The 18,271-nt window shown below is 37.4% G+C and overlaps 2 protein-coding genes across 2 annotated transcripts; both read right to left on the bottom strand.

Annotated features, from left to right (window-relative positions):
• Positions 1-6,918: 6,918 nt before the first annotated feature.
• On the bottom strand, positions 6,919-7,839 carry LOC114109573 (putative olfactory receptor 2B8). Its single transcript, XM_027958576.3, has one exon. It carries the CDS (start codon positions 7,837-7,839, stop codon positions 6,919-6,921), a length of 921 nt encoding a protein of 306 aa, XP_027814377.2.
• An 8,066-nt stretch (positions 7,840-15,905) lies between these two features.
• Positions 15,906-16,850, bottom strand: LOC101116944 (putative olfactory receptor 2B8). The gene has a single exon (XM_027958575.2). The coding sequence runs from the start codon at positions 16,848-16,850 to the stop codon at positions 15,906-15,908; it is 945 nt and encodes a 314-aa protein (XP_027814376.2).
• Between the last annotated feature and the right edge of the window lie 1,421 nt (positions 16,851-18,271).

The following is an 18,271-nucleotide window of genomic DNA, read 5'->3' as shown; positions in this document are numbered from 1 at the left end:
TGCTTAATTGTGAGTCACCGTTCTTGGTCATTCCTATTTTCTTCCTCTGGGAAAGAAAGTCAGATATCATAACCAAAAATATAGAACAAACTAAGTAAAATGAGCACTTTGACACTGATTTTTTAATATAGAGAAATGACAGAGTAAACGTATGCAAAATAAATGGTATAATAGATTGTCTTGTTACGAAAAGACACACAGAGTCTGAAAACACCAAATGCATTGCAAGGAAATATATAAACATAGAATAGACTTTAGAGAATAACCCAGAACAGAAGTGAGAAGTATCCCAAATTCTCTGAAGACAAAATACACGGACCATCAACTTGCATAGTGTGAAAAACAAAGAAATGGAAAGTAAGATGATTGTTACACATACACATACATGATAGATGATAGATATAAAAGAAAAATATTGACAAATACACTGAGTGAGCAAGAGTCTGAGAAACAAGGCATATAGAATCCAAAACATGGAACAAAATAGAAATTGTTAGAATTTTCAAAAATGAAGGGTTAGAGATAATTATCATTAATATTCATTGTTTTTCTCTGAAGCAATTAATTACTGATCTAAAAAGTGTGGAGGAAAACTTCTGGAATCTCCCCATTTGAATCACAGGTCTGGTATTTTATGAATATGCTCTCCAGGAAATTCTATTTACAATCCCCAGTAAGCAAGCTCTACCTTATATGACATTAATAGTTCATATGCTTTAGTATAGTTTTATTACAAGAGTTCATGAATTCAGCCACTAATGCAATCCAGTGACCTTCCCTAAAGTAAGTTATGTTGAATTTATCAGTGTCTTTACACTATTACTTGCAAAGATTAAGAAACATAGGTATGAAAATTTGTACTTCTGAAGGGTCAGTTTTGAGGTCTTCAAAACAGGTGCAGTCATTTATCTTGGAGATAGAATCTAAACAAGTTGCTTAAAAACAAGCAAATAAACAACAAAACCATCCAATGACAATACTGATCTCCCTTAAGTATCCTAGCAAGAAAATTAAACTTGCTTCTAAGAAACCTTCACCTTTATAGCACCTCTCAGGCAATTATTGCACAGTCCAGTTTAGAGAGAATAAGTGGCTTATTTTCTTTGGCATCCACAGTAATAATCAGTTGCATTTTAAATTTTGGCCAAGACAAAACTCTCATGAGTTTTGCATAGAGGATGATAATTATTTCCAGAATTATAGCAAAAGAAAGAAACTGATCTTGGTGGTCACATTTGTTAGCATTTTTGTATCCGCCTATGCATTTTGGTGGTAAAATTAAAACCCTGAGTGTTATGATGCACCAAAATTGACATTGACCTTACCTGCCTAAATTTCTTCTATTATTCAGTAAAGTGTAAAACAACTGTGTTTTTGAGAGATCCAACATCTCCTGGGGAAAAGACAGCATGTGAGTGGCCTCACTTTGCTTGATGTAATTCTACAGTGTAATAATATTTCCTTGTTTATTTATGTTACAAGAAAACCCAACAATTTCCAGGCAGACACCACACTTAAACTGGTCTCACTCCCTTTGATATTTCTGTTCTTAATCAAAAGGAGGATAAAGGGATTTATATCTGCAAAGAGACAAAGCTGGAAGGTATTCCATAATTTAGAATAAATGTTAGTTTATACATGAAAAACTGCTTTTGTTCACTGCTAAAGGCAAATAGCTCTGGATTTCCTCAACTTTTAAAATTGATTTTCTGCCCCCCCCCACCCGACCTAAACAGCAAAGTACTACTTTCCAGAAAGAATGACAATCCAGCTGTGGACATTCTTGGGGATTTTGATGAGAAGTTCAATCATGATCACAGATCTTGGACAAGCAGTGGAGGAACCCCATGTCTGCAGTTTGTTGGCTCCCTTTTTCCTGTAAATTTCAGGACTCAAGTCTCTTCAAATAGATAGCTTGCTTACTCTGCACATACCTCTGGAATTCTTCCCAGGCAACTTCCAATCATTATATTAGAGAGGGAGACAGGTCCCTGGAGAGGGAATAGCCACAGAGACATGTGCTCCTGTTGCTGCTAGAAGACAATCAATTGCAAACCTGCTTCTAAACACTCATGTGCAAAATTGTCAGTGTTATTTAGATATTATCTTAAAAGATTTATATTTGAAATTAGTTCATTAAAATTTTTATTAAACTCAGTTTTGAACATAGTATGGAGACATGCATATATCTGGAAATACATGTTTGAAGTTTACACACAATTAATGAAGATCCAAGAATAGATCTATAGACTTCTGGGTAATAGGAAATGCTGGGGAAGAAGTGGAGTCTAGTATAAAAGGGGAGAGGCTATTGCAAATTCATGAACTTTTCTATGAAGTGGTTAAAAATAAAGTTTTCATATCAGAAAAGATTTATTGCTACACAGATAGCATTGTTATTACTTCCTGAAGAACTGGCATTTTTTTGTAGTTGCTTTTAAAACACATGATGTATATTCTGCTTTGTGTGACATTATCCTCTGGGTGCACTATTTTTACAATGGATATAAGTATATGTATAGAATAATATTTGCATGTATTATACATGCATAATCATAATACAATTTGATAATAAAGTTCATATAGTGAAGTTGTCTATCCAAAAATTCCACCTAGTAAATTTGAAGATCTAATTAGTTTTATTGAAAGAGTCATGAATTGGGCAGCATTCCAGTACCAGCTATACAAAACAGGAGGAATTTCTAGGCAGAAGGGGAAAGAGTGGAATGTTTCAGGCTTAGGTCACTTGCATGTGAGGGATGGTCTGGGTCTACGTGTCAGATTACCTCACTGGTGCTGACTAGAAAATTGCAGCCTGATTAAGACTACGTTCCTCGGAGAGGTTGTATTTAAATTAGGGACTTGGTCTTGGTTTGCTGAAGTGGTCTGAGAATAGCTGCCTCTATTTGGGGTCTTTTGTTTCTTTTTTGACACCGAGTAAGAGTCTCAGTTCAGTTCAGTCGCTCAGTCGTGTCCGACTCTGTGACCCCATGAACCGCAGCATACCAGGCCTCCCTGTCCCATCTCCCATTCCCGGAGTCCACCCAAACTCATGTCCACTGAGTCGGTGATGCCATCCAACCATCTTATCCTCTGTCGTCCCCTTCTCCTCCTGCCTTCAATCTTTCCCAACATCAGGGTCTTTTCAAATAAGTCAGCTCTTTGCATCAAGTGGCAAAAATATTGGAGTTTCAGCTTCAACATCAGTCCTTCCAATGAACGCCCAGGACTGATTTCTTTTAGGATGGACTGGTTCATAGCACCAAATATGATTCTCCATATTCTTACTCTTATCTTTCGCAATATTCATCTTATGTTCAATCCGTATGCACCCAGCAGTTTCTGAATATTTTTTCCTGTCATTAAATTCATGGAAATTACATCGCATCTACTTTTCAAAGTCCAACTTAAATCTCATCTTTCACAAATGTGTCTTTCATTTGCTAATTAATAAAAATATGAGAAAAGGGGATCTTTTAGGGAATTCAAGTACTCTATTATAAGAAAGTATGTTAGGAAATGACAAGAAATACACTTGGAAGATTTTAAAAAAGGACCATATCACAAAGGGACTGATGTATATTATGCTAAGGAGGTGGGACTTCTTACGATCCCAAGGGGAGTATTTCATATTCAATAAGGTCATGGGACTCCAAATTCTGACTAACTTAAGTTCTAATTCCCAGGGCAAGTTATTGAACTTCTAGAAGGTAAAGATTTCTAAACTATAGTGAGTGAAATAACAGTTTCAAGTTCCTAGGGTGGAAGGCGATAAGCGAGGTACCACACGTGACGTACTTGAGTACCTGGCACCTAGCAAAACTCAGTCCATGTTTACCCACTGATATAGTAATGGTGAGGTTACTCATGGGATGTGGTTAAAACACAACAATATTTTGATTCCTTTATTCATCTTGCTTGTACCATGTAGCATTCTTTCCTTGGTCCTGGTTTAAAGCTTCAGAGTGTGCTATAATCTTTTTGGTCATTTACAAATGGTAAAAGTGTCCACTTATAGTAATAAAGTATTTTCACATTAGTAATTAAAATGTTCACTGTCAAGTGACAGTTAATCTACACGTAAAGATTCTGTGTTTCCTGAGCTTCAGCCTGCTCCCGTCTGAGACCTTGCAGTGAGGATTTGGGTGAGCTGAGTCCCTGCCTTCCATCTTGTGCATCTTCCCCTGTGCCTCTAGGTTGATAAGCGCAATTTCCGAACTTGCCAGGGCAAACGTGTGCAGAGGGAAAAGGAGAGGTTATGCAGGAAATTTTAGTTGACTACATAGATGAAGCAAAATTGGCATGATATTGATAATTTTAAAGTGCTTGTTAACATACATGGGTTTATTTTAAATTATTCTATATCCATTTTCCATTATTTGAAAGTTTTACAAATTAAGAGCACTAATACTTTGTTCACCGTGTTTCTGATTTCTGGCCTCATTTTATTTTATTTTTTTAGCCAAAATGCTCTTATGCTTTTAAACTTCTGAAATGTATTCATTTATAATTCAATATATGGTCAATGTTTTATAAATGTCCTGTGTGTGCCCGAAAAATTTTTGTATGTCTTTACACCTTCAGTGGTTTCACTATATTTATTTTGTAATTTTTGCTGTGCTGTTTATATTTTCTATATCCTTATTCATTTATGTTTGTATATCTTTTCTACCAATTTTCCATCTAATTCTGGCTATGAATTTGCCAATTTCCTTTCTTACTTGTTAGGTTTTGCTTCATATTTTGAAGTTATTTGATAGAAAGCATATTAATTTAAGATTATTATAGTTTTCAAGTTAACTAAACAGTTTACATTATGCAATGTCTCTCCTTGTTCCTAATAATAGTTCTTCCCTTAAAGGCTACCCTTTCTGATACTAGTAAGATCATGCCAGCCTTCTTTTTCGGCTAGTATTCACATGGTATATCTTTTTTGTATTCTTTACATTGCATCTTCTTATAGACTTATCTTATTTTTTAAATTACTATACTATATACAAAAAGAATATATGGAAAGTATTAATGTTCTATCCTAATATGGACATAAGGATATCATTTTCAATAGATTTTAAAAATGTATTGTATACTTAAAATTATAAGATTTTAAATGATTTGGGTAATCTTATTGCTTAGTAAGCATTTACCTGTCCTAATCAATCAGTGAAGTAATTTGATTTGAATATAACCAGTTTTAATTATTAATGTCAATAAAATTTTATCTATGAACAGAGATATAGAAAGTTTACTTAGACACCACTTGTTAACCTTATCAATGCCTCTGACTAAATCATATACTTTCTTCTCAAATATAGTTGCTTTTCTTTACTAATTTATTCTACTTCTTAATATAGCCAGAAAGAATTTATCTTTGTTAAAATGATCTAGGAATTAATCTCTATTAAAAGAATTATTTTTTTTGAGAGTAGCACACAGCACCGGGGAAATTAGCTCCCCAACCAGGGATCAAACCATGCGTCCTGCTTTGGAAGCAGGCAGTCTTAACCACTGGACCACCAGGGAAGTCTCTATTTAAGAAAAAAACAGACTATAAAGCCATAGCATGTTGCAAGTGTATCTAAGCAGGTTCTAGAATTAAAACCAATAAACTATTGATAATATTTTATAAACAAGTAACTATGTGGAAATGGGTAAAATAAGGTCAATATTTTTATACTGAACATATTACCAAAATTTTAAAGTACCTTATTGCTGCTGCTGCTGCTAAGTCGCTTCAGTTCTGTCCGACTCTGTGCGACCCCATAGACGGCAGCCCACCAGGCTCCCACGTCCCTGGGATTCTCCAGACAAGAACACTGGAGTGGGTTGCCATTTCCTTCTCCAGTGCATGAAAGTGAAAAGTGAAAGTGAAGTTGCTGAGTCGTGTCTGACTCCTAGCGTCCCCACGGAATGCAGCCTACCAGGCTCCTTCATACATGGGATTTTCCAGGCAAGAGTACTGGAGAGGGGTGCCATTGCCTTTTCTGAAACTATGTTATTAGAATAGAAAAACTTTATATTCAATATGAAGAGAATTATTTTCTAAAGTTATGATATCCATAAAAGTGAATAACACATAGGAGGCCAAACATATGTTTTGGTAAAGAAATCTATATATTGTGAAAAATATACATATTTGAATTAAATGACAATATTTAAAATTCTAATGCATATTTGCTGAGATTCCAGATAGAGAATTAAAGAATTGATCAAAAGAGATTGAGAGCCATTATGTGAGGACAAGAGATGTATAAATGAGAAATACTCGGTCTCATGGCTCATATCTCTTGGAAGCTTTCTCTGTGGGTGGAAGAGATCAGAAAAATCCCTGGATGTACTTAGTCCCAGATGCCTCTAGTAAATGAACAAGAATCAGTAAACCCCCAAAAGAAAAACTGTTAGGTAATTGTTGATTTTCCAGTGGACTTTTTTGTTGTATGTAAACAACAGACAGAACAGTTACAGCCTGTGGAAATACTGAATTAGAGATCTGGAGAACAATAGAAAGTTCTCAAGAAAGTTCTGTTTCTAAGAGGCAGGTGATTTCTTCTGCGATGAGAAAATAGATCTGTCATGAACATATCCACCCTGCCATTAATTAATCTCTAGAGCAATAACTCCAGGATTTGGAAAATTATAATACATATACATATGCACCACTATAAATGTTTATTTATTTCTTCATAGCATATTTAGAAAACAGCCAAAAGAAAAAAGGGACATAATATTTCTGGAAAAGAATCTGAGAAGGATTTACAGTAGGCAGCTTCAGGATGAAAGAAAATTTCATACCATTTTATTCTGGAGATTTAGCTGTGATCTTTACAAACAAAAGGAAAAACCAAAATTAGATGATGCTAAAAGTCCTTAATATCTGAGGGATTGTATGAGGATATTTCACATTTCTCCCTCACTTGGGTCTCATCCCAGCAACCTTCTTAGCGCCCACTTAGCTTCTTTGTTTCTCAAGGTGTAGATCAAAGGATTAAGTGAGGGTGTCACTACAGTGTAGAAGAGGGTGAGGAATTTACTGTAACTCTGTGTGTATTTGCTCTTGGGTTGAATGTAAATGGAAGCTAGAGTCCCAAAAAACAAAACCACAACAATTAGGTGGGACCCACAAGTCCTAAATGCTTTCCTCCTGCCTTCAGTGGATTTTATCCTCAGCACACTCCGAACAATGCAGCTGTAGGAGACCAGAATAAGCCCCAGAGGTATCACCACATAGAGGACAGAAGCTATGGAGAGCTCATTTTCCAGGAAAGTTGTGTCCACACAGGCAATCTTAATCAGGGCAGGCTCCTCACACATGAAGTCATCCACCATGTGATGGCTGCAGAGAGGCAACTGGAAAACAAGGATGGTCTGAACCATGGACCCCACAAAGCCACTGATCCAGGCCAGAGCTGCTAGTTGCTGGAGAAGCTTTGGGTGCATGATCACTCCATAGTGGAGGGGTCGACAGATAGCATTGAAGCGGTCATAGGCCATAACACTCAGCAGGACACACTCCGTGGAGCCCAGCCCCAGAGCAACATACAGCTGGATCACACAGCCAGTGTAGCTAATGGTCTTGTCAGGCCCCTTGAGATTCCAAAGCATCTGTGGGACAACACTGGTGGTGAAACAGAGGTCCAGGAAGGAGAGATTGGAGAGGAAGAAATACATGGGTGTGTGGAGTTTGGGGTTAAAGTATGAGAGCAGTATGATCGCTGTGTTCCCCATCAGTGTCAGAATGTATATGATAGAGACGACAAGAAGGAGAAGCATCTCCAGGTGGGGCTGGTCAGAAAAGCCCAGTAGGATGAAACCTGCCAGAGTGCTAGCATTTGCTCCTTTCATTGCTTAATTGTGAGTCACCGTTCTTGGTCATTCCTATTTTCTTCCAGTGGGAAAGAAAGTCAGATCATAATCATAAAAATACAACAAACTAAGTAAAATGAGCAGTTTGACACTGATTTTTTTAATATAGAGAAATAGTAAAATTACACAAAATAAATTGTGTAACAAGTTTTCTTTCTGTGTAAAGAACACACAAAGTCTGAAAATACCAAATTCATTGCAAGGATATATATAAACATGGAATTGAGATAGATATACAAGCTGGATTTAGAAAAGTCAGAGAAACCAGAGATCAAATTGCTAATATCTGCTGGATCACTCAAAAAGCAAGAAAACATCTACTTTTGCTTTATTGACTATGCCAAAGCGTCTGGCTGTGTGGATCACAACAAAGTGTGGAAAATTCTTAAAGAGATGGGAATACCAGCACACATGACCTGCTCTTGAGAAATCTGTATTCAAGTCAAGAAGCAAGTTAGAAGTGGACATGGAACAACAGACTGGTTCCAAATTGGGAAAGGAGTACATCAAGGCTGTATATTGTTATCCTGCTTATTTAACTTATATGAAGAGTACATCATGCGGAACGCTGGGCTGGATGAAGCACAAGCTGGAATCAAGATTGCTGGCAGAAATATCAATAACCTCAGATATGCAGATGACACCACCCTTATGGGAGAAAGTGAAGAAGAACTAAAGAGCCCCTTGATTAAGGTGAAAGAGGAAAATGAAAAAGTTGGCTAAATTTAATATTCATAAAAATAAGACCATGGCATCTGGTCCCATCACTTCATGGCAAATAGATGTGGAAACAATGGAAATAGTGAGAGACTATTTTTCTGGGCTCCAAAATCGCTGCAGATGGTGACTGCATCCCTGAAATTAAAAGATGCTTGCTCCTTGAAAGAAAAGCTATGACAAAACTAGACAGCGTATTAAAAAGCAGAGACATTACTTTATCAACAAAGGCCCGTTTAGTCAAAGCTATCGTTTTTTCAGTAGTCATGTATGGGTGTGAGAGTTGGACTATAAAGACAGCTGAGCACCAAAGAATTAATGCTTTTGAACTGTGTTGTTGGAGAAGACTTTTAGAGTCCCTTGGACTGCAAGGAGATCAAACCAGTCAATCCTAAAGGAAATCAGTCCTGAATATTCATTGGAAGGACTGATGCTGAAGCTGAAACTCCAATACTTTGGCCACTTGATCTGAAGAACTGACTCACTGGAAAAGACCCTGATGCTGGGAAAGACTGAAGGCATAAGGAAAGAGGATGACAGAGAATGAGATGGTTGGATGGCATTACTGACTTGATGGACATGAGTTTGAGCAAGCTCTGGGTGTTGGTGATGGACAGGGAAGCCTGGCATGCTGCAGTCCATGGTGTCACAAAAAATCTGACATGACTGATTGACTGAACTGAATTGAAATGAGAATAGACATTAGAGCATAATCCAGAACAGATGTGAGCAGTATCTCAAATTCTCTGAAAACAAAATACATGGGCTGTCAACGTGCATAGTATGAGAAACCAAAGAAATGGAAGGTAAGATGATTGTTACATGTATTCATACAGGATAGATGATAGATATAAAAGAAAAATATTGCCAAATACACTGAGTGAGCAAGAGTCTGAGAAACAAGGCATATAGAATTTGAAACATGGAACAAAATAGGAATTGTTAGAATTTTCAAAAATGAAGGGTTAGAGATAATTATCATTAGCATTCATTGTTTTTCTCTGAAGCAAATAATTACTGATCTAAAAAGTGTGGAGGAAAACTTCAGAAATCTCCGCATTTGAATCACAGGTCTGCTATTTTATGAATATGCTCTCCAGGAAATTCTATTTACAATCCCCAGTAAGCAAGCTCTACTGTATATGACATGAATAGTTCATATGCTTTAGTGTAGTTTTATTACAAGAGTTCATGAATTCCGCCACTAATGCAATCCAGTGACCTTCCCTAAAGTAAGTTATGTTGAATTTATCAGTGTCTTTACACTATTAATTTGCAAAGACTAAGAAATACAGTTATGAGAATTTGTACCTCTAAATGGTCAGTTTTGAGGTCTTCAAAACAGGTGCAGTCACTTATCTTGGAGATCGAATCTAAACAAGTTGCTTAAAAACAAATAAATAAACAACAAAACCATCCAATGACAATACTGATCTCTCTTAAGTATCCTAGAAAGAAAATTAAACTTGCTTCTAAGAAACCTTCACCTTTATAGCACCTCTCAGGCAATTATTGCACAGTCCAGTTTAGAGAGAATAAGTGGCTTATTTTCTTTGGCATCCGTAGTAATAATCAGCTGCATTTTAAATTTTGGCCAAGACAAAACTCTCATGTGTTTTGCGTAGAGGATGATAATTATTTCCAGAATTATAGCAAAAGAAAGAAACTGATCTTGGTGGTCACACCGGTTAGCATTTTTCTATCTGTCCACGCATTTTGGTGGTAAAATTAAAACCCTGAGTGTTATGATGCACCAAAATTGACATTGACCTTACCTGCCTAAATTTCCTCTATTGTTCAGTAAAGTGTAAAACAACTGTGCTTTTGAAAGATCCAACATCTCCTGGGGAAAAGACAGCATGTGAGTGGCCTCACTTTGCTTGATGTAATTCTACAATGTAATAATATTTCCTTGTGTATTTATGTTACAAGAAAAACCAACTATTTCCGAGCAGATACCACACTGAAACTGGTCTCGCTCCCTTTCACATTTCTGTTCTTAATCAAGATGAGGATAAAAGGATTTATATCTGCAAAGAGACGAAGCCGGGAAGTATTCCATAATTAAGAATCAATGTCAGTTTATACATGAAAAACTGCTTTTTTTTTCACCGCTTAAGGCAGGTAACTCTGGATTTCTTCAACTTTTAAAATGGATTTTCTTTTCCTTCCCTCACCTAAACAGCAAAGTACTACTTTCCAGAAAGAATGACAGTCCAGCTGTGGAGATTCTTGGGGATTTTGATGAGAAGTTCAATCATGATCACAGATCCTGGACAAGCAGTGGAGGAACCCCATGTGTGCAGTTTGTTAGCTCCCTTTTTCCTGTAAGCTCATGGTTCAAGTCTCTTCAGATGGATGGTGGTTAGCTTGCTTACTCTGCACACACCTCTGGAGTTCTTCCCAGACAACTTCCTATCATTATATTAGAGAGGAAGACATTCCCTGGAGAGAGAAGAGCCATGGAGACTATGCTTCTATTGCTGTTGAAAGACAATAAATAGCACACCACCTTCTAAACACACATGTACAAAATTGTCAATGTTATTTAGATAGTATCTTAAAAGATTTATTTTTTGAAATTAGTTCATTAAAATTTTTATTAAACTCAGTTTTGAACATAGTATGGAGACATGCATATATCTGGAAATACATGCTTGAAGTTTACCCACAATTAATGAAGATCCAAGAATAGATCTATAGACTTCTGGGTAATAGGAAATGTTGGGGAAGAAGTAGAGTCTAGTATCTAGTATAAAAGGGGAGAGGCTATTGCAAATTCATGAACTCTTCTTGCTGCTGCTGCTGCTAAGTCGCTTCAGTTGTGTCCGACTCTGTGCAACCCCATAGATGGTAGCCTCCATCACTGGGATTCTCCAGGCAAGAATACTGGAGTGGGTTGCCATTCCCTTCTTAGAAGTGGCTAAAAATAAAGCTTTTATATCAGAAAAGATTTATGCTACACACATAACATTGTTATTACTTCTTGAAGAATTGATTTTTTTTATAGTTGCTTTTATTTTTTTTATTTTTTTATTTTTATTTTTATTTTATTTTTAATTTTAAAATCTTTAATTCTTACAGGCGTTCCCAAACATGAACCCCCCTCCCACCTCCCTCCCCATTACATCTCTGTGGGTCATCCCCATGCACCAGCCCCAAGCATGCTGTATCCTGCGTCAGACATAGACTGGCGATTCAATTCTTACATGATAGTATACATGTTAGAATGCCATTCTCCCAAATCATCCCACCCTCTCCCTCTCCCTCTGAGTCCAAAAGTCTGTTATACACATCTGTGTCTTTTTTCCTGTCTTGCATACAGGGTCGTCATTGCCATCTTTCTAAATTCCATATATATGTGTTAGTATACTGTATTGGTGTTTTTCTTTCTGGCTTACTTCACTCTGTATAATCGGCTCCAGTTTCATCCATCTCATCAGAACGGATTCAAATGAATTCTTTTTAACGGCTGAGTAATACTCCATTGTGTATATGTGCCACAGCTTTCTTATCCATTCATCTGCTGATGGACATCTAGGTTGTTTCCATGTCCTGGCTATTAGAAACAGTGCTGCGATGAACATTGGGGTACACGTGTCTCTTTCAATTCTGGTTTCCTCGGTGTGTATGCCCAGAAGTGGGATTGCTGGGTCATAAGGTAGTTCTATTTGCAATTTTTTAAGGAATCTCCACACTGTTCTCCATAGTGGCTGTACTAGTTTGCATTCCCACCAACAGTGTAGGAGGGTTCCCTTTTCTCCACACCCTCTCTAGCATTTATTGCTTGCAGATTTTTGGATCGCAGCCATTCTGACTGGTGTGAAGTGGTACCTCATTGTAGTTTTGATTTGCATTTCTCTAATAATGAGTGATGTTGAGCATCTTTTCATGTGTTTGTTAGCCATCCGTATGTCTTCTAAAACACATGGTGTACATCCTGGTTAGTGTGAAATGATTCACTGCGTGCAGTTTATTTTTATGATGGATATTTGTGTAGAATAATACATGCATATAATTTGAAAATAAAGTTCATATACTGCAGTTGTCTATGCAAAAATTCAACCTAGTAAATTTGGAGATCGAATTGGTTTTATTGAATGAGTCATGAATTAGGCAGTATCCCATTTATCAAGTAGAGAAGAGCTGTACAAAACAGGAGGAATTTATATGCCGAAGGGGAAAGAGTGCATTGTTTCAGGCTTAGGTCACTTGCGTGTGAGGAACGGTCTGGGTCTCTGTGTCAGGTTACCTTACTGGTGCTGACTAGAAAATTGCGGACTGATTAAGACTACATTCCTCGGAGAGGTTGTATTTAAATTAGGTACTTGGTCATGGTTTGCTGAAGTGGTCTGAGAAGAGCTGACTCCATTTGGGGTCTTTTGTTTCTTTTTTCAGTTCAGTCCAGCTCAGTTTGGTTGCTCAGTTGTGTCTGACTCTTTGCAAGCCCATGGACTGTAGCACACCAGGCCTCCCTTCCATCACCAACATGTGAAGCCTGCTTAAACTCATGTCCATCAAGTTGGCTATCCAACCATCTCATCCTCTGTTGTCCCCTTCTCCTCCTGCCTTCAATGATTCCCAGCATCAGGGTCTTTTCCAAGAGTCAGTTCTTCGCATCAGGTGGCCAAAGTATTGGGAGTTTCAACTTCACCATCAGTCCTTCCAATGAACATCCAGGACTGACTTCCTTTAGTATTGACTGGTTAGATCTCCTTGCAGTCCAAGGTACTGTCAAGAGTTTTCCCAACACCACAGTTCAAAAGCATCAATTCTTCTGCACTCAGCTTTCTTTATAGTCCAACTCTCACATCCATACACATGGCTACTGGAAAAGCCAGAGCTTGACTAGACAGACCTTTGTCAGCAAAGTAATGTCTCCTTTTTAGCAAGTTGTCTAGGTTGGTCATAGCTTTTTTTCCAAGAAGCAAGCATCTTTTAATTTTATCATTTCAGCCACTGTCCGTAATGATTTTGGAGCCCAAGAAAATAAAGCCTGTCACTGTTTCCATTGTTTCCCCACCTATTTGCCGTGAAGTGATAGGCCAGATGCCATGATCTTAGTTTTCTGAAATGTTGAGTTTTCAGCCAACTTTTTCACTCTCCTCTTTCACTTTCATCAAGAGGCTCTTTAGTTCTTTGCTTTCTGCCATCAGGGTCATGTCATCTGCATATATGAGGCTATTAATATTTCCTTTATATATTTTTCTTTTTTAACATCAAGTAAAAACCTTATGGCAGAAAGTGAAGAGGAACTAAAAAAGCCTCTTGATCAAAGTGAAGTGGAGAGTGAAAAGTTGGCTTAAAGCTCAACATTCAAAAAACGAACATCATGGATGGCATCTGGTCCCATCACTTTATGGGAAAACAGTGGAAACAGTGTCAGACTTTATTTTTTGCGGCTCCAAAATCACTGCAGATGGTGATTGCAGCCATGAAATTAAAAGACACTTACTCCTTGGAAGAAAAGTTATGACCAACTTAGCATATTGAAAAGCAGAGACATTACTTTGCCAACAAAGGTCCGTCTAGTCAAGGCTATGGTTTTCCATTGGTCATGTATGGATGTGAGAGTTGGACTGTGAAGAAAGCTGAGCGCCGAAGAATTGATGCTTTTGAACTGTGGTGTTGGAGAAGACGCTTGAGAGTCCCTTGGACTGCAAGGAGATCCAACCAGTCCGTTCTGAAGGAGAGCAGCCCTAGGATTTCTTTGGAAGGACTGATGCTAAAGCTGAAACTGCAGTACTTTGGCCACCTCATGCAAAGAGTTGACTCATTGGAAAAGACTCTGATGCTGGGAGGGATTGGGAGCAGGAGGAGAAGGGGACGACCGAGGATGAGATGGCTGGATGGCATCACGGACTCGATGGACGTGAGTCTGAGTGAACTCCGGGAGTTGGTGATGGACAGGGAGGCCTGGCATGCTGCGATTCTTGGGTTGCAAAGAGTCGGACATGACTCAGCGACTGAACTGAACTGAAAAGTCTGAATAGCAGAAAATTCGATTCTCCATATTCTAACTCCTGTCTTTCACGACATTCATCTTATGTTCAATCAGTAGACACCAGCTGTTTCTGAGTATTTTTTCCTTTCATTATATTTATGGAGATTACACTGTATACTTCTCAAGTTCAGTTCAGTTCAGCATCTGGGAAATTAGTTCCCCAACCAGGGATCAAACCATGCCTCCTGCTTTGGCAACATGCAGTCTTAACCACTGGACCACCAGAGAAATCCCTATTTAAGAAAAAAGCAGACTACATTCATAAAACCATAGCATGTTGCAAGTATATCTAAGCAGGCTCTAGAATTAAAGCCAATAAACTATTGATAATATTTTATAAGCAAATATCTATGTGGATATGGGCAAAATAAGGTCAATATTTTTAAACTGAACATAATATGAAATTTAAAGTATGTAATTAGAATAGATAAAACTTTATATTGAATATGAAGAGAATTATTTTCTCAAGTTATGATATCCATAAAAGTGAATTACACATAGGAGGCCAAAGACATGTTTCAGTAAAGAAATCTATTTATTGTGACAAATATAGATATTTAGATTAAATGACAATACTTTAAAATGCCAATGCATATCTGCTTATATTCCTGATAAAGAGTTAAAGAACTGATCAAAAGAGATTGAGAGCCTTTATGTGAGGACAAGAGATGTATAAATGAGAAATATTCAGTCTCATGGCTCATATGAGCTTGGAAGCTTTCTCTGTGGGTGGGAGAGATCAGAAAAATCCCTGGATGTACTTAGTCCCAGATGCCTCTAGTAAATGAACAAGAATCAATAATCCCTCGAAAGAAAAACTGTTAGGTGATTGTTGATTTTCCAGTGGACCTTTATGCTTGTATGTAAACAATGGACACAACAGTTACAGCCTGTGGAAATACTGAATGAGAGATCTGGAGAACAATAGAAAGTTCTCAAGAAAGTTCTATCTCTATGAGGCAGGTGATTTCATCTGTGATGAGAAAATAGATCTGTCATGAACATATCTGCCCTGTCATTAGTTAATCTCTAGAGCAATAACTCCAGGATTTGTAAAATTATAATATGTATACATATACACCACTATAGATATTTATTTATTTCTTCATAGATTCTTTAGAAAACAGCCAAAACGAAAAAGAGACATAACATTTCTGGAAAGGAATATGAGGATTTACAGTAGGCAGCTTCAGGATGTCACTGAAAGAAAACTTCATACCATTTTATTCAAGAGATTTAGCTGTGATCCTCATAAGTGAAAGGAAAAACCAAAATTAGATGATGCTAAAAGTCCTTAATATCTGAGGGATTGTATGAGGATATTTCACATTTCTCCCTCACTTGAATCTCTTCCCAGCAACCTTCTTAGCGCCCACTTAGCTTCTTTGTTTCTCAGGGTGTAGATCAAAGGATTAAGTGAAGGTGTCACTACAGTGTAGAAGAGGGTGAGGAATTTACTGTACTTCTGTGTGTATTTGCTCTTGGGTTGAATGTAAATGGAAGCTAGAGTCCCAAAAAACAAAACCACAACAATTAGGTGGGACCCACAAGTCCCAAATACTTTCCTCCTGCCTCCAGTGGATTTTATCCTCAGCACACTCCGAACAATGCAGCCATAGGAGGCCAGAATAAGCCCCAGAGGTATCACCACATAGAGGACAGAAGCTATGGAGAGCTCATTTTCCAGGAAGGTTGTGTCCACACAGGCAATCTTAATCAGGGCAGGCTCTTCACACATGAAGTCATCCACCATGTGATGGCTGCAGAGAGGCAACTGGAAAACAAGGATGGTCTGAACCGTGGACTCCACAAAGCCACTGATCCAGGCCAGAGCTGCTAGTTGCTGGAGAAGCTTTGGGTGCATGATCACTCCATAGTGGAGGGGTCGACAGATAGCATTGAAGCGGTCATAGGCCATAACACTCAGCAGGACACACTCCGTGGAGCCCAGCCCCAGAGCAACATACAGCTGGATCACACAACCAGTGTAGCTAATGGTCTTGTCAGGCCCCTTGAGATTCCAAAGCATCTGTGGGACAACACTGGTGGTGAAACAGAGGTCCAGGAAGGAGAGATTGGAGAGGAAGAAATACATGGGTGTGTGGAGTTTGGGGTTAAAGTATGAGAGCAGTATGATCGCTGTGTTCCCCATCAGTGTCAGAATGTATATGATAGAGACGACAAGAAGGAGAAGCATCTCCAGGTGGGGCTGGTCAGAAAAGCCCAGTAGGATGAAACCTGCCAGAGTGCTAGCATTTGCTCCTCTCATTGCTTAATTGTGAGTCACCGTTCTTGGACATTCCTATTTTCTTCCTGTGGGAAAGAAAGTCAGATATTAAAGTCAGTGGAAAAATAACTGAGTAAAGTGAGCATTTTGATAGTGATTTTTATATAGAGAAATAACAGACAAAATAAAATTGTGGAAAATAAAAAATGTAACGTGTTGACTTGTTATACAGAAATAAATATACAACGTCATGAAAACACTCAGTGCTTAAAATATATATATATATAAATACAGAATAGAATTAGAACATATAGAAAAGCAAGTTTGAAATGTGTCCCAAATTCTCTGAGGATAAAATATGCAGGCCATTACTGTGCATAGTGTAAAAACCAAAGAAATTGAAAGAAAGATGATGGTTACACATATGCATACATGATAGATAACAGATATAAAAGATAAGTTGAAAAATACATTGAGAGAACAAGAGTCTAACAAGGTACACAGAACTGGAGACCTACAGACAAATTAAGAAGAGTTAGAATTTTCACATTGCAAGTGTTAGATATGGTTATCATTAATATTCATTCTTTTTCTGTGAAGCGAATAATTACTAAACTGATAATTTTATTAAAGGAAACTTCTGTGATCTCCCTAATTGAGTCACTAGTCTGACAACTTTCTAGAGAGAAATACTTTCTAGTATTTACTTTCTAGAGAGTAAATACTACTCTCTAGAAAAATCTACTTTACAGTCCCTAAAGTAGCAAACCCTTGCCCTTAGTAGCCCCTCAGGTCACATACTTTAATGTCATTTTATTACAAGAGTATACGAATTCAGCCACCTAGTACAATGTGTTGACTCTGTTAAAAGTAAATTATGTAGAACTTACCTGCATCTTTTTAACTATTAACTTGCAAAGATTAAGAGATATAGTTATGAAAATTTGTGGTTCTGAATGTCAGTTCAGAGATCTCCAAAATGGTTGCAGTCATTTACTTGTGATATCAAATCTAAACAAATTCCTTAAAAACAAAGTAATAAAAATCAACAACAAACCCTCCATTGAAAATTTCTGATTTTCCCTTAAATATCTCCACTAGAAAATAAAACTTACTTCTAAGAACCCATGGCCATTACAATGACTCTTAGACAATTATTGCATAGTCCAGTTTAGACAGAATAAGTGGCTTATCCAAGGGAAAAATCAGTTAAATTTTGAATTTTTGCTAAGACAAAACTATCATGTATTTTGAGTAGAGTATGATTGTTTTTCCAGAATTAGAGCAAAAGAAAGTAACTGACCTTGGTGATCACGTTGTTTAGCATCTGTCTATCTGCCCATGCATTTTGGTGGGAAAATAAAAACCCTGAATTAAAATTAACACTAGATACACTAAAATTGACATTGACCTTATCTGGCTAACTTTGACTCTACTATTCAGTAAAGAATAAAATAACTATA

Source organism: Ovis aries, chromosome 20 (genome assembly GCF_016772045.2).
Source record: "Ovis aries strain OAR_USU_Benz2616 breed Rambouillet chromosome 20, ARS-UI_Ramb_v3.0, whole genome shotgun sequence".
In the NCBI taxonomy this organism is placed as follows: Eukaryota; Metazoa; Chordata; class Mammalia; order Artiodactyla; family Bovidae; genus Ovis; species Ovis aries.
Note: the sequence above shows the minus strand (reverse complement) of the source record. Positions and strands in the feature narration are given on the sequence as shown.